The following is a 16,004-nucleotide window of genomic DNA, read 5'->3' as shown; positions in this document are numbered from 1 at the left end:
TTGCTGTAGGAAGAGGTTATAAACACCAAAGAGCAAGTACAGATGAAACTCTGTACAGCCCAGTCCCCAGAATTCTAGAGCAGTCCAGGTGATAACAGCCTGGAGCCAAGCGTGTGCCAACAACCATGAGACCAACACCTCCTTCCCTCTCACCTTGGCCATCCTTCGCTGCCATCCAAAACACAAACCATCAGCCCTGCCCAGCCCTGGCCCTGTGTTTTTCAACTTCTCACTCTATCTCACCTCATTCCGCTGTGCCCTCTGGAACAGGATGCTGCCCATCTCTGCCAAGCTCTACCACCACCTGTTGGTCTGCGCGAACCCCTCATGTCTGCTCAAGGCACAGCTCTCCCGGGCCTTAAGAGCGGACACTGGGCCATTTCCTCCAGGGACAGGGCTGAAGGCTGTGGTCAGTGGCCTGCTGTCACCCACTGGTGGATACTCTGCCCCACGGGCACAAGGCCGTCCTTCTCTGGGTGGACCATCCTCCTCAGATACCACCACGCTCTACTTGTTGCAAAATAATGCTGTCACCAAGTTTTTTAAAAATGACCTGCTGGCCACTCCCTGATAGTCATCACCTCCCGCTGCTACTATGGAGGACTTCAACACCCTGGAATGCAGCTTGACCGCCCCTCAGTTCGTGGCTTTCAGCTCCATTCCACCTCAGCACCCAACCTGGGAACACACCCTGAATTTGTTTTCACTCTGAAAACTTCAGCTCCAAAGACCATTCCCTCTGAGCAAAGCTTCTCATGCATCAGCTCTTACCCTCTTTTCTCTCTCTCCACTCACTAATCTAAGGAGCCACGGTTCAGGAGCATCTGGGCTTTGTCTCCTTCCCTTCCCACCTACCTGAACGACACCTCTCCAACCACCCTCAAGTCTCTAACCCTGTGTCTTCCAAAATCATCTGCTCTACGAGAGATCAATGCAACAATCTGCTAGAATCTTCTACTCTTTCACTTGGATAGAGAACAATCTACAGTATCCTGTTCTGTATAGTCTATGATGTTCAGTCACAAGTGGGTCTCCCACACTGACTGTCAAGTCTATCATCGTTCCCTTCCTGGGCTATTTCAAAACCCAATCCTCCACCCATGCTTCCCCCTTACACTATAAATATTTTTGCTTTGTAGGTCTCACAGATAAGGCCATCAGGCATGAGCTCTTCTAATTTCCTGCCTTTCTTCACCTTTAAATTCATCCCATTTCTACCCATGTTTTCTTCCTGACCTTCTATTTTGGAGAAAGGGTGGGTGCCCCCTCCTATCCGGGGTTAGGCTAGCCACAAAACTCTCCATTCAGCATCCTCCTGTCTCCTCCAGGACTCTTTCACATCAACTATCCCTTCCCCCCGCCCCCCCCCCCCAGTATTTTTAAACTCTGAGTCTGCACTAGTGCTTTTTGCTCAGAATAAAAATACAGGCAGATCGCAGATTTTTTAAAAAAACAAAGAGGACATTCCTGTACATCAGCACGAGCTATTACCCCATCTGTGTTTCTTTTCTTGAGCCACGCTTCTCAAAAGGGAAACCTGTGCACATTGCCTCTGCCTCCCCGCTCCCATTCCCCTGCTCCTGCCCAAGTGTGAGAGCCCCAGATGGACGTCAGACCCACTCCGCTCTGCTTCAGTGGACCCTCCTCATCAGTCCTCCTTTCCTTCATGAACTTCCACTCTCAGGTTTTCTGAAACCTTCCTCTCTCCTAGATCACTGGAACGTCTCCTCACAGCAAACCTGGGGCCAATTAGAACAAGTGTGCCTGCTCTCAGGCTTCCCCTTGCCTACAATGATGTGCTTCTTCCTGGACTAGTGATGCAAGTCCCCAGAATCCTGGCTTTCCAATCTAGAGCTCCTTCAGTCCCCACCTGTAATAGGCTAAGGATCACTAAGTGAAAATATTTTAATACTTAATTCCATCCACAAATATTTATTGAATACCAACTCCAGAGATGAAACTAACATGTTTGTGTTCCTTCTAGATATGACTGCTCAGTTATTTGTACTATTTTATTCTTATTTTATTATTTTTAAATAACAAGACATTGCCTTCTACTTCTATAGCCTCAACTTCTCAATTTTGGGTGCTTTATTAACTTCTTCAGGTCACAAAAATGGACTTTAGCAGTTACTACTTTTGTGCACTAAAGATTATCAAAATGTATGTGTATATTTAAAAACATTTTTACCGATATCTTGATACTGTGATTTCATTCTATTTATATAATGCAGTTATAAAATAGAAGGAATATAGGCCCTTGCTTAAAAAAAAAAAAAAAAAGCCATGAAATGAACATTAAAAAGGCTCATTTAAAACTCTAAGAATTTGCTTTTAAATTCTATGACCTGTCATACTTTCAAGATACCGGTTGTAAAATATTAAAAGGCTAAAACCAGGTGACTGCTTCCAACCATCAACAGACAAATACCTGAGAAAGAAATTTATAATGGAAAATTGTTGTACTTAATAATACTATTGAAATATGTACCACACAAAAGAAAGCAGGTTTGCAAAGGCCCAATTCCCTTTGGAAAATTAAGTTACTAATGATCACTATGCTAATATTACTACTCCAGGCCCACGTTTTCCAGGAAGCAGCCTGGAACCAAACAGAGTTACAGAGTTACAGCAATGGTTTCTGACCCTTGACAGTGACTGTGTGTGACTGTGAACAGTGACTGACCTCTCTGGCCCTTGGTTTCTCTCCTGTAGGATAGGGAAGGCAGGGGGAAAGCAGGGTCTCTTCCATCTCTTCATCTTTTAGGACATCCAACAGATGATAAGACAAAGGTAAAGAGATTCACGATGGGCGGTGGGGGGTGGCGAGGAACTAGATTAAATTTTTACTTTTGAAAGTATGTGATCTGTTTTCGTATGTTTCACAAAATTTAATTAATATCCTCTGCCCAGCACAGAGCTCAAATCTAAACTTTAAATTGACTATATCCACCGAGATCTTTGCCAGTCTTATTTTATCAGTGTTTTCTATTGGACACTTCAAATCATCTTAAGAGTGAAAATTATTAATAACAAAGAGGCAAAAGAATCTGCTACATGATTACATTATTGATTTTTCTTCAATTTTGCAGTAAGCCAGAGTCCAAAAACATTTTCAAAAATTCTTTTTCATTAATAAAATGAACTCCTACCTTCAGGAGACATTTTCGACATCATTTCTCCAAAGACCCTAAAGGCCAGCATGAAGAAAATTTCTACTAACTAAATAAACCATTTTCTACCAATGAATATGGCTGCTCTCTCACCAGCCAGAAAAATCAAGTTTTCTGTTTTTAAATTATCTGTGTTCTCTGTACAGGAGTTTAAAAAGTAATAAAATGGAGAGAGAACAGAAAATATTCTGCAAAGGAATTAGAAATAAGCATCTCTGAACAATACAATAACCACAGGAGGAGACCATTTACCTGAACAAACAAAGCAATGATGGCAATGCCATGCGGCTTCCCCACGGCCTCATCAATACTGCCAAACAGGGTCGAGTTCCAGTGGATAAGATGGAGCTGAGTAAACAACAGACAGGTCACCTCATTATTAATGTATTTCCGGTTAGAAAAACAAAGATAGATTAATTCTCCTTAATTGTATCTATTACATCTCTATGGTATCACATACAACAAAAGTATCCCAAGTCAACACAAACAGACCACTGCTTTTTGTTTTTTTTAAGATTTTATTTATTTATTCATGAGAGACACAGATAGAGAGAGAGGCAGAGACACAGACAGAGGGAGAAGCAGGCTCCATGCAGGGAGCCCGATGCGGGACTAGATCCCGGGACCCCAGGATCACGCCCTGGGCCGAAAGCAGGCGCCAAACCGCTGAGCCACCCAGGGATCCCCCAGACCACTGCTTTAACACAGGTTCTCTGTATGAGTTTTTTTCCTTATTTCTGAACAGAGGTGATGCTCAGTGGATCTCTGCCTCTTGCTTTAGGGCCTAATCAGGAGCATAACTAACGCGACTGGCAGATTTTACATTGATTTAGTTGCCTTTCCTTAAATACTATCCCATCTGGCTCTCAATAGAACAAAACTCTGGGTTTGGGCATAAACACCAGCACTCATGCCAGGGATTAGTACCTGCAAAATTGAATACTGTGTCACCCAGTATTTCCATCAAAAATAAGACAAAGCCAGCCTCAAATTCTGGTAAATTATTTCAGTTCTCTAAGGATATACAGAGATAGCTCCCTATAATGCTGCATCTTCTTAAAGTCATGGTAATATAATGAATGTTGATGTAGAGCCCTAAAAGAAGGCCATTTCCTGCACCGGAGATAAAATTTTATCTGTGAAGGAATGACAAACAATGCTCTAGAGGACTCCCTCACTCCTAGCTTCATAAAGCTTTGTAGCTTTCAAGTTTATCTAGAATATGCACTTGCTCCTACAGCACTGATAAAACACTTGCAAGAAGGCAAATTCAATTCCCTGGTTAAAATCAAATGCCCACTGAGGTTCTTAGTAAAACAGTAGCTAGGTAAACCTTCTGCCTAGAATGCTATCTTCATCACTATAGCTTTTAATCAAGTTATAATTACTTACCACTCCAAAACACTGCCTCATTTAAAAATTAGTTCTAATCCAAAAGGACATAGCTAAAATTCAATCACCATGTCATTTTAGCATCCGTATTAAAACGTGGAGGAAAATCATCATGAGAATAGTCACTAATTTGATTCTTCTACTACTGAATTTCTCCAATTAGAACTCAAAATAGCAAAGCTGACCGCTAGAGGGAGGTAATGAAGTCCTCTGCCTGTAATAGAAACCCTAACCTAGAAAAAGACCACATTCAAGGCCAAGCTAGGACAGGCTATGGAAAACCAACATGGACCGTGACCACCCACTAAATGTAACTGTCAAGGCACTGCCTTTGAGAAAACAATGCTCTATAACATTTCAATTAATAACGAAAGACAGACCAATTTTAATCTTTCCTCTTCTGGCTGCAACAATAGCACGGAGTCCCAGTGGTAGAGATAAGTGTACAGTGTACAGATAAGAACTGATTGCCTTAATTAAATAAACAAAGGAGGCCCAAGGTTGAAATCTATTTTTATTTGACAAATCACAAGGTTCAAATCAACATTTTTCTTACTTCTCATAGCAACATTATGGGGTATTTTTTCTGAAACAAAACAACCCAAAAATACCCATGATTTGTTTTTGTGTTTTGCCTTGCCACTCCTTATAATTGAGCAGCATCATTACTCACACCCAATCTTCAAAACCTGCTTCATGATTCTTTTGTGTTTAAAAAACTGAGGGTCCTCACTCCTTAAGTGGATGCTGCACATGGTAACTTTGTCTGAGAGAGTAAATTCACAGTGGAAAAAAAACCAGACAAACACTCCCTGGGCCAGGTGTGCAAAGTCGGCATCAACAGCCCTAAGTCGTGTTGATCGACTGCACCCTTGACATGATGTGGTGAAAATGACATCTTATCCCTGTAGTCTTCCCCCCCAACAACCTATAACCCCAGCCTAATTATGAAAAAACATCACACAGATCTCAGTAGAGGGGCATTCTACAAAATACCTGACCAGTACTTCTCAAAACTGTCAAGGTCAACAAAAACCGAGAAAGCCTGAGAAAATGTCACTGACAAAAGGAGCCTAAGGAGACATAAGAACTAAATGTAACAGTATCATGGGGAGCTTTTGGAAAATAAATTAGTTTAAAACCAAGGAAATTAAATAAAATTAAAGCTTAATGTATAATTTTTGGTCCACTAATTATAACAAATGTAACATGCTAAGGTAAGATGTCAATAACAAGGGAACCAGGTATGGGTTATATGGGAACTTTCTGTACTATTTCCACGATCTTCCTATAAAGTTAAAAGTATTCTAAAGAAACACTCTATTTAAAAAAAAGGAAATGCTGGCACTCAGCTAAAAAAGGATAATTGGAAGATCGCTAAGACTCTTGTGTGACTAGCACATAACACGAAACGAAATAGAGGTCCTCTACCACCTGTTTTCCTTCTACCATCTGGGTCTTAAATGATCACCTGGGACTTGGCAGTTCAGTGGCAGAAGAGATCCCCCCCTCACAATCAACAAGGGACCCAAAATTTGGAAACACAGCTCTGTTCTCCTACTTACTGGAAACCCTCTTCGTGTGGAGGCTCTTGCTCTCACTTTAAAAAGGCCAAATATCATTAGAAATCTCCTTTCCACGTCATTAGAATGGGGTCTACTCAAGGACCAGGCAAATTTCCAACACGTTTGGAAATCAGCTGTAACCTAGTAGTAGTAACTGAGAGGCACAATCCACTAACCTTACACTCCACATTTCTGGGGCCTCTCCGCTCCAGTTCACTCTGTGCTCCCCAAGCCCCCACTCCATCTGTATTGGTTTGCTAGGGCCACAGTAACAAAGCACCACAGACCAGGCAGTGCAAACAACAGAAACTTATCTTCTCACAGTTCTGGAGGCTGTTAAGTCCAAGATCAAAGTGCAGCAGGTTTGGTTTCTTCTGAGGCCTCTTTCTTTAGCTTGTAGATGGCCACCTTCTCCCTGTGTCCTCACATCATCTTTCCCCTGTGTGTGACCATGTCCAAATTTCCTCCTCTTATATAAAGACACCGGCCATACTGGATGATGGCCCACCCGAACAACCTCATTTTAGACTAATTACCTTGATAAAGATCCTGTCTCCACAGAACATAAAGACTCCTAACTCTGGGAAACGAACTAGGGGTGGTGGAAGGGGAGGAGGGCAGGGGGTGGGGGTGACGGGCACTGAGGGGGGCACTTGACGGGATGAGCACTGGGTGTTATTCTGTATGTTGGTAAATGGAACACCAATAAAACATTAATTTATTTAAAAAAAAGATCCTGTCTCCAAATATTACTTCCTGGTGTAGCAGGAGTGAAGACTTCAACATATACGGGGAAGGAGGGCATAATTCAGCCCATAACACCCTCTATCTCATTCTTTTCTCTCCCCTGACCTCAAAAAAGTTTTTTCAGATCTCAAAATTTTGAATTACTCATATTGATTCTCCCATACCCCCTCCTTATTCCTATCATCTTATATTTTGCCTCATATTAATCTTGATTCTATTTCATAAAGCAAAGCCATTGAGATGGGAAATTATCAGTGTATACAAAGAACTAAAAGTACCTCTTCCTCGGAGGGTAGCTAGAGTATATGGGTATCTGACTGTGACGAGAAAGATGAAGCTAGAAGCTAGAGAGGTTCAGGTGGCACATAACTTTAAATTTTTTCCTAACTATATTTTGGGGAATACTAAAGAATACATTAGCCCAGTGAATAGTATTATTATTTTTTCTGCTTAGAATCAAATTCACCCATGCCACTGTCTGTCCTTCTAAGGTCCTGTGGCAGTATGAGGGTGGAAAAGAAGTGGAAGACAGGCATAGGAGGCTGGAAGATAAGCTAGGAGGACATTACAAAAGCTCTAGCTGTAAAATCATGCCAGATGTACATGACGGTTAATTTTATGGGTCAACATGGCTAGGCTATGGTGCCCAGTTGTTTTGTCAAACACCAGTCTAGATGGCTGGGAAGGTAGTTTTTAAAGATATGATAACATTTAAGTCAGATTAATCCCCATAATGTGGGTGGGCCTCATCCAATGAGGTGAAGGCCTATGAGCAAAGATTGAGGTCCTCTGAAGAAGAAGAAATACTACTTCCAGATTATGACACTTACAAACTCTACCTGAGTTTCCAAATTTTGGCCTGCCCTGCAGGTTTTGGACTGGCCAGTTCCCGTGATCACATGAGCCAGTTCCTTAAAACAAATCTTAGTTTCTCTGTCTCTTTCTCTCTGTGTGTGTCTCACATATGTATTCTCAATATATATTTTGTTTCACTAGAGAATCCTGACCAATAAACAGGTTGTACAAACAAATGAACAAACCAAAAGTGTGAAGACAAATGGAGGTTGAAATATGAACAAGACTAGTAGCAACAGGAATAAAGACAAGGAACTCTAACAAAGTGACAGTATTTGGAATTTACTCTCCTAAGCCTAAGCATGGTTCCTGTAGGGAAGGGGAATGGAGATACAAAACAATTCACAGGTGCTCAGAAAATACATAGCAGAACTTCTACTCTTTTTTTTTTTATCCTTTTTAAAATTTCAGTTTCCCTATGCTTCACAAAATAATTATATATACAGAAAAAGACAGAAGATAAAATACGTATTAGTGCATGATATACTATACATGCACAGGAGTAAAATTATATATTCCAAAATTTGCTGAGGGACAAATGAGTTTGAAGGGAAAGCCTTCTGACACTAAAGAACATGGTTTTAGAAAATGATGAAGCAACCCAACAAGTCAAAGGGAAGTTTTAGTAGAAGTCCAAGCAGATAATTGTTACCACTGAAGGGAACTCGGAAGCTAGTTTCAAAGTGTGACAGTCGAGACAGGCTCTGGGGGCTGTGTCTGGTCCACAGGACTTTACAGAGTGCAGAGGCAGGGACACAGGGCACTTTGGCAACCCTACTGATAAATTCTTAGAAGCAACATGCTTTCCTAAAAGGTCTCTGAGCCAGCAATCCCAAGTTTTATTAGACTCTTGGTTCAGTTCATAGCTCTTTAGCTCTGCAAACTTCACAAGTCACTAACTCGTCTGAGCATCAGGATCTGTAACATAAGGAGAGCTGGATCTTCCCAGCTTGGCTTCTTCACACCTCTCTCTGCCCGCCCCGAGTACTCTCACTATTCCTAGATTTCTAGCACGTTTTGTGCTCATTAGCATTAATTATATGCAGGCAGCAAATGCAGAGAAGCAGGGTGAGGAATTCTGAGAATGGAGAGCAGCTTACTTGATAGTGAAGCTCAAGTATATAAATGCCCCTTAGCGTTTCCAAGGAGTATAGTAGGGGTTGGGCAGCATTATCACTACATCTGCTGCCTCGACTCACGACAGGCCCACTCTGCACGGCTGCCTTGCTCCATCAGGGTCCATGGCACTGAAGGGGACTGCAGACCTCAGCCTCACTATGGCCTTCTGAGGCCTAAACACACAGCACGGCAGGTGTCAGACAGCCTGCCTCCTGCCCTTTGAACCCCAACTCCTGCTACGGTTCCTGAAGACAGTAGTTGAAAAAGAGAGGAGAATTCTTCAACCAAAACAGGGCAACAGGGCAGTTCTCAGCTCTCCCTTCAGAGACTCTCCCTCAAAGGACAAAAGGTGTTGGCTTTCTCCCAATTTGGGTATGTCCAAGTAGAAATGGCTTTCTCTATCAAAGCCGAGTCTTTCCTCACTTCTCACTGTTCTCCCCCCAGCCCTCACCACTGCCCAACCACGAGGCCTCCATGTATGTGGCCTCATGTGAGTTAACAATGTACATATTATAGAGAAATAAAAAAACAAAGAGCCGTTATTACTCTTATCAGCATCATGACTATCATTCCTTCCTATTAAAAAAAAAGAAACCTAACCATATGATAACTGTAAAGCATCCTTTTATAGTTTCAGAGAAAAATCTTTAAGCTTTTGCTATAGGGCTCACAAATTCAAATTTCCTGCAATTGATTATGCCACTATGCCATTAGTACCCGTGAAACGTTAATCTTAATGTACTTAACTCACAGCAACAGATAAATTTGTCCAAAGTTATGAAACTGTGACAAGCCATAGCCTTATAATCACTTATTTGTCACCGAGAAAAATAAGTTTGAAGATTTCATGGCAGCCTAACAGAAAGCTATCTTCAAGATAAATGAGGTTTATTATTAACATAAATAACACGACAGCATTAAAGTACAAAAGAATGAATCACAAGGAATGGAAAAAGCAGAAAAGGCACTTATGACTCACAAAGTTCGTTCTCCAGCCCTATGCACTCGCTCACCCAAGTTCTGTGAAATCTCCTACCCTCAGATGTTTGATGGACAATTCCTTTCAGATGGCTTCCTGTCAGCTCAAGCTAAGTATCTCTAAGAGCCGACATCAGCTCCCTTCTGAGGTGCCCTCTTACTGTCTTACCGCGGAGCCCCAACCTCCTGGGCTTGAGACCTTGAACCCCCCCACTCACCCCTTTATCTCCAACTCACCAACGCCTTTCCTGGCTCCTAATTGTTTGCATTATAAGCTCAACTGAGGTCTATTTCATGCAGCTTCCACCACATTTCCTCTGTTCCAAAATGTCTAATTTGCTTTATTTCCTGCCCACACAAAATTACATTTCTCTTACCCCATCCCTCCCCATCCTATCTCCAAAATACTCAAGTATGACTCCTGACCATTCACAACAGCCTCCCTACTTTATGTTCCATTCAATTGGAATGCCATTCCCTATCCTATCCTGAGACTTAGCCAAACTCTACCTATCCTCCTGGGCCTCCACATGCATTTGATAGGCTGAAGACACAGATGATGGAGATGGAAACAGATACAACTTGAACCAGCAGATACAAAGGGAAAGGAAGAACTGGGTTTCCATCTTGGACCACCTACCAAAAGAAAGAGGAGTTCAGTTGTAGAGAAGAGTTGAAAGTTACATCACAGTGGTCCAACTGGTTTCCCTTGAGTAAGTGATGCAGAATGAAGAACTGCCTTAAAAAAGAGGGGCTGCTGGTACTGAGTGCAGATAGCCTTAGATATCTAGAGAGCTAGACCTACAGAGTCTATTCACCCATGGATCCAGTCACAAAACAGAGTGACAAAAGTATGAAGACTGAGCTTTCAGAAATGGTGAGATGAGAAAAGGAGGAACATCAAATATGCAAGAGGAAACCCAGGAAATTTCAAAGTCCTGTTTGGACAAAAGAGAAAAAGCTTTCTAGAAGAAAGTGTGGTCCACAGTGTCAAAGCTCTGCTCCCAACAAAGCTACAAAGAAACAAAATAAAATGAGGGAAGGAAGAGATTTGGGATTTCTTTCTCTTTAAAGATTATTGAGAAGGCGGTGGAAATAGAGAAAAGAAGCAGAAAGAGAATATAAAGACATTAGGATAAAACCAGTCAGGCAAGGCCACTCATCCAAGAAGGTGAGCAGGGAGTATCAGAAGACAAATCAAAATCAAAAGGTAGCTGAAGTGAGCGCTCAATGATTCCTTTATTTTAAATAAGGCGACACAGTGTGCTCAAATTTAAATCAAAGTCATATTGCGCCTTTAATATTCTTTTAATCCATTCTTGCAATGGGCAAAAGTAAACCTGAGAGAGAGAATCACAAGCTGCTGTAAGTTTTGACAAATCAGAGAGAATCACAAGCTGCTGTAAGTTTTGACAAATCAGTGCATCTATGAACTCAGATGCAATTGTACCTGAAAACCATTTTTCTGCCAAACCATAGTCATCAAGTCTGTCCTCTGAGCTGGGCCACTACCTATTGTAGATTCATCAAGAAAGGATCCTGGTTTCTGTGTCCTGATTTTGCATAACTGCTTTCCTTGGTCCCAAAGAAATTTAACTGTGAAGAGTTGTAGCCCATTTCCCACTAGATGCTGAGTTTCAGAAGCCAAGAATGTCACCTCACCAGTGCTCTACTGCACTCTGAACATCCATTTCCAGAGCACTCAGGAAGAGCCATGAAATGAGAAAAAGTTAAAGAAAAGACAATGTTCCAGCTACACTTATACTGAGAGGGCTGAACCAAAGACTGACGTTAAGTACTCAAATTTTAAAAACAACAGGGAAATTGGAAGTGAAATGTTTTAAGTAACAAAACTGGAGCAGTAATTAACTGAAGAGCAAGAAAGCAGCCCCTCTCTCCAGATCCACTCCTCCTTATTTGAAGCGGCCATTCATCTGCAGATAAACTGAGATTTAATGTGTATTATTTTCAGGTGCTGCTGCACTTTAAGATGTCACTCTCAATATATTATGCAGCTATTATTCAGAGGACATCCAAGGTGCAGACAGATATAATAGTGACAAAGCGCTGTAAAGCATGAAATGGAAAATAAATTATTTCAAATTCCATCTCTGACTGTCACTTACTTGTTATGTTTGCCTAAACTTAATTATGTATCCTCTTACATAGGTAGAAGAAAAATAGGAGGGTCTGTTAAAACATTTCAGGGCAACTTCATCTATTAATATATTAATATCAAAAGCTATTTATAGTGTTCTTCATGTTCAGAATTCTCAATTCAAAAGGCACTGGAATTCTCTGTAGTTTCTAAAAAGATATTTTTTTTTTTTTTTAAACAGAATGACCTCCTCTTTGAATGCTAATTTCCTTTTGTTTGCTTTGATACTGCTGTCCTCTTTGGAAGAGGGTATGTTGATGCTGTGAGGGCTCTTAAAAATGGAAGCTTCCTTCAGGAAAATCACTAGGAAAGGTTGGAAAAGGCTTGTTGGGGCAGTCATACAAATCAAAGAAAACAAACACATCATTTTGAAATAATTTCTATTTAACAAAAGATGAAAAGCAATTAAAATTGATTCTTTGACATTGGTCTCTTTGTTTTCCAAGAAATATCCCATCTTTTTTTTTTAATTTCCCTTTTATTTTACAAGGGAAAAAAATCTGAATTGTCGTTATGGCTGCAATTAAATTGCTGTAACTAAACCTCTATATTTCATTTGTTATTCTATATAATAAAGAAGGCAAGGAGCTGTCAAAGGGTCTTGGTGTTACAGAACAGAAGTCATTTAATACTTGCATCTGTTCGCTCTGTATGGTGGATCAGAAAATAATGTCTGTGTTCTTTCCCCAGAGCCCCGAATAAAAAACACATTTGACAAAAGAGTTCTGAAGTCACGGCAGCATTCAACAAAACGTTTACTGAGCACCAGTAATACCTGGGTTTTAGCGTTCACTGCTTTCAACACTGGAAGCACAAAAGACCTCAAATCTTTTTATAATACATTAGGGTATGAATAAATAAAAATATAAAACTTCTAATTCAACGGAAGGAAAAGATGAGTGAAAAGGGGCAGCTGCAATATAAATTATGGAGGAGGCTTTGGGTATCCGTATTTATTTAATATGTACTACCGGGACATTCTGCACCAGGCGCTGTTCGTTACAAACATGACCTCACTCCAGTCCTTGCCATCATCTTTATCATGACAGATGCTATGACTGTCACCAACACCCCATCTTAATGAGAAGGGAATGGAGGCACAGAAGGTAAAGTAGCCTGCCCAAGGGCACACAGCTAACCAGTGACAGAGCCAGGATGTGGCCAGGGTGGCTGGGCTCCACGACCTCTAGGACAGCTCTGTGATCCAAAGAGGGAGGGTAGAACAAGACTGGTTAGGGTAGCTGTCACAGCATAAGTCCTCACACAGTGCGTGGAAGAATGACACACAACGTGCTCTCCTGAGACAAGGGAAACCAAGGAGAAAGAAGGAAGAGTGTACAAACCAAGAAATGGTTTGCCGGGCTGTGCCTGATGCCAACAGTGCACACAGTGCCAAGGTGCACACCCAGTGTGAAGGAACACTCTTACTCACTCTGAGCTCCTGGGGAACTTATCTGAGCTCTTGGAGTCTCTGCTACAAAAGAGAGATCATACTATCTACCTCTTAAGGCCATTACAAGAACAAGAGATATTACCTGGAAAGCCCCTGGAAAATATCAAGTGCTGGCCAGAGCCAATGAGACTGGGGAGAAAGATGAGGGGCCAAGAGAAAGGTATTGTATTAAAATTGTATTAAAAGTCTTAGAAGGGGTGCCTGGGTGACTCAATCAATTGAGCATTTGCCTTTGGTTCAGGTCATGATCCCAGGATCCTGGATCGAGCCCATCGGGATATTTGCTCAGCGAGGAGCTGGCTTCTCCCTTCCCTGACACCCCACTCCCCCACTAATGCTCTCTCTCTCTCTCAAATAAATAAAATCTTTAAAAAAAAAAAAGTCTAGGAAAACAAAGGGATGCTCATCTACCTTCCTTTTGGTTATTTTCTCATTATGCTGCTGAACTCATCTATTTATTTTCTATTATAGAAAGCTGGATCACTTCTATCAGAGTTACAAATTCAAATGTTTCCAGGAAGCAGGCTAATCAATGAGAGAAAGCATGTGATGAACAGGGAGAGAGAGCTAGAAAAAATATCCTCTTGTCTCTTCTCTCCCCATTGAGCATATTGTTGTTGGGTAATTCTATACACTCCCAGGTCTTCACTGGCCATCTAGATGCCCATGATTCCACAATCAACATCTTTCACCAAAATCTGTCCCAAGTCTAGATTCCTTTACTAAACGGCCTACTGAAATATTATAAAATTAGCATTTCATCATTGAAGTCCCTCCACCATTCCTTAGAGCTATGTCACCCTCTCTTTGCTTCTAGCTCTGTTAATGGATCCACGCCAGAAATCTCTTTCATCATCTTCTTCCCTTACAAATAACCAAGAGCTATGTCCTGCCATTTTCTACTTCCTTAAAATCCATCCACTTGACTTATTCCCAAGCTACTTTAGTTTAAGATATCCATAATCTATTGCTAGAATTATGGCCCAGGTCTCTTAATTAATCTCCATGCCTCCAAAGTTGGCATTTCAAATTCATTCCCCACCTTGCTGTTATAAGGTGCAAATGTGATGTCATCCTCCTTAGGAAAGCTCATCTAAGTTTTCTAACTGCCCCCAGCATACAGCCCACACTCTTTAAAACACACTGCATTACAAGAAGGTCTTTCTATAATCTTCAAAGTGTGCCAACTTTGTTTATTATATATTAATTGTTCATGTATATTGGTGGTAACAATTATAGTATTAAGCTCTTTTTAGTAATAAGAATGAACATAAAATGATTTTAATTAGGCTTAAAACTCACACTATTTCATTTCTCTGTAAAATACCTGTCAATTTCATATTCCAACTTTATATACCTACTACATTGCCTATTAACCTAATTTTCAGGAAATATATTTTAAATCCAATTAAAATATTCCAATTCACAATAAAATGCATTTATCTGAAAATGTTAAAGAAAATCCACTCTAATCCTCAAAAGGTACTTGTCTATTAACACAGCATATTCAGAGGCTTTCACTTTTACTTTTGAATTGCAATTATCTAGGGCAAAAATCAGAACCATTCTATTAGAAATATGAGAAGGCATATATCGTAGAAGGTAAAGAATGCTACTTGGTCTGAGTCTTTAGCCATTACCGACATACCTGGGGCAACTTATTTAACGCCTCTTGACCAGATCATTCAGTTGAAAAATACACATAACATCTTCCTCTAAGGGATATTTTAATGATTAAATAAGACATAGCATATGCCTGACACATGGATGGTCTTCACAAGCCTTAATGCCATCTCCACAATTCCCTGAGGATTGCAGTAAAAACGAATCCTGCATTAACTCCATGGACGTGAGATGATGCAAGGGACATAAAACTTTCCAATAAAAATATCTGTGTCTTCGAAATACTTTGAGAAAAGTGAACTTCAACAGGCTGAAGAAATAAATGTATACATAGAAACGCATGTCACAGATTTTCAGCAAAACACTCCCCCCGATACAGGAATGTGGCTCTACAGCTAAATGAAAACTGAGGACTGCTCTCATCCTTAAGACAAAATGCTCTGCAAAAATCTGCACCTAGGCTTTTCCCACAAAGTACTTCCTTATTTATGTAAGTTTTTAATTCACTTTAATATTATAACAAACTAATCCAACTCACTTGTTGCTCAAGAGAGCAGCACAAAGAACCATTCTTCAAGAAACTCACTGTAAACCACATCACTTCTAGTGCTAATGAAAGGGGACCACGTTTCCCTGAAATGTGTTAAGACTCTCCAGTTAACACAGGAACAACGCTACAGGGAACCAAATGTGGATCAAATTATCTTAAAGGGCATTTCAAAAAGTGGGTTTTAGCCTACTGACCTAAACTATGGAGTCCAAGTTTCTTTTCAATGCTGTGACAAGGTAAAGTATCACTCTGTTTGACTGAGATGGAACTTGTACCATCTCGGGTAAAAAATTAAAAATAAAAAAAAAAACTTAAAAAAAGGTCAACTAGGAACAGGAAAGGCATGAATGGGTGTGAACCAGAAAAAGCACAACAATTCAGATAGGAAATT

The 16,004-nt window shown here is 40.7% G+C and overlaps 1 protein-coding gene across 2 annotated transcripts in view; it reads right to left on the bottom strand.

The window, feature by feature from the left end:
- Nucleotides 1-16,004, bottom strand: part of CA8 (carbonic anhydrase 8) — an 85,291-nt gene that overhangs the window by 38,453 nt on the left and 30,834 nt on the right. For both annotated transcript variants that reach the window (XM_077876857.1, XM_077876858.1), the window contains exon 4: nucleotides 3,426-3,521. In XM_077876857.1, coding sequence (XP_077732983.1) covers nucleotides 3,426-3,521 — 96 coding nt within the window. The remainder of the gene's footprint in view (nucleotides 1-3,425; nucleotides 3,522-16,004) is intronic.

Source organism: Canis aureus, chromosome 28, assembly GCF_053574225.1.
Source record: "Canis aureus isolate CA01 chromosome 28, VMU_Caureus_v.1.0, whole genome shotgun sequence".
Taxonomy (NCBI): domain Eukaryota; kingdom Metazoa; phylum Chordata; class Mammalia; order Carnivora; family Canidae; genus Canis; species Canis aureus.
This window is presented reverse-complemented; position numbering and strand designations above follow the sequence as displayed.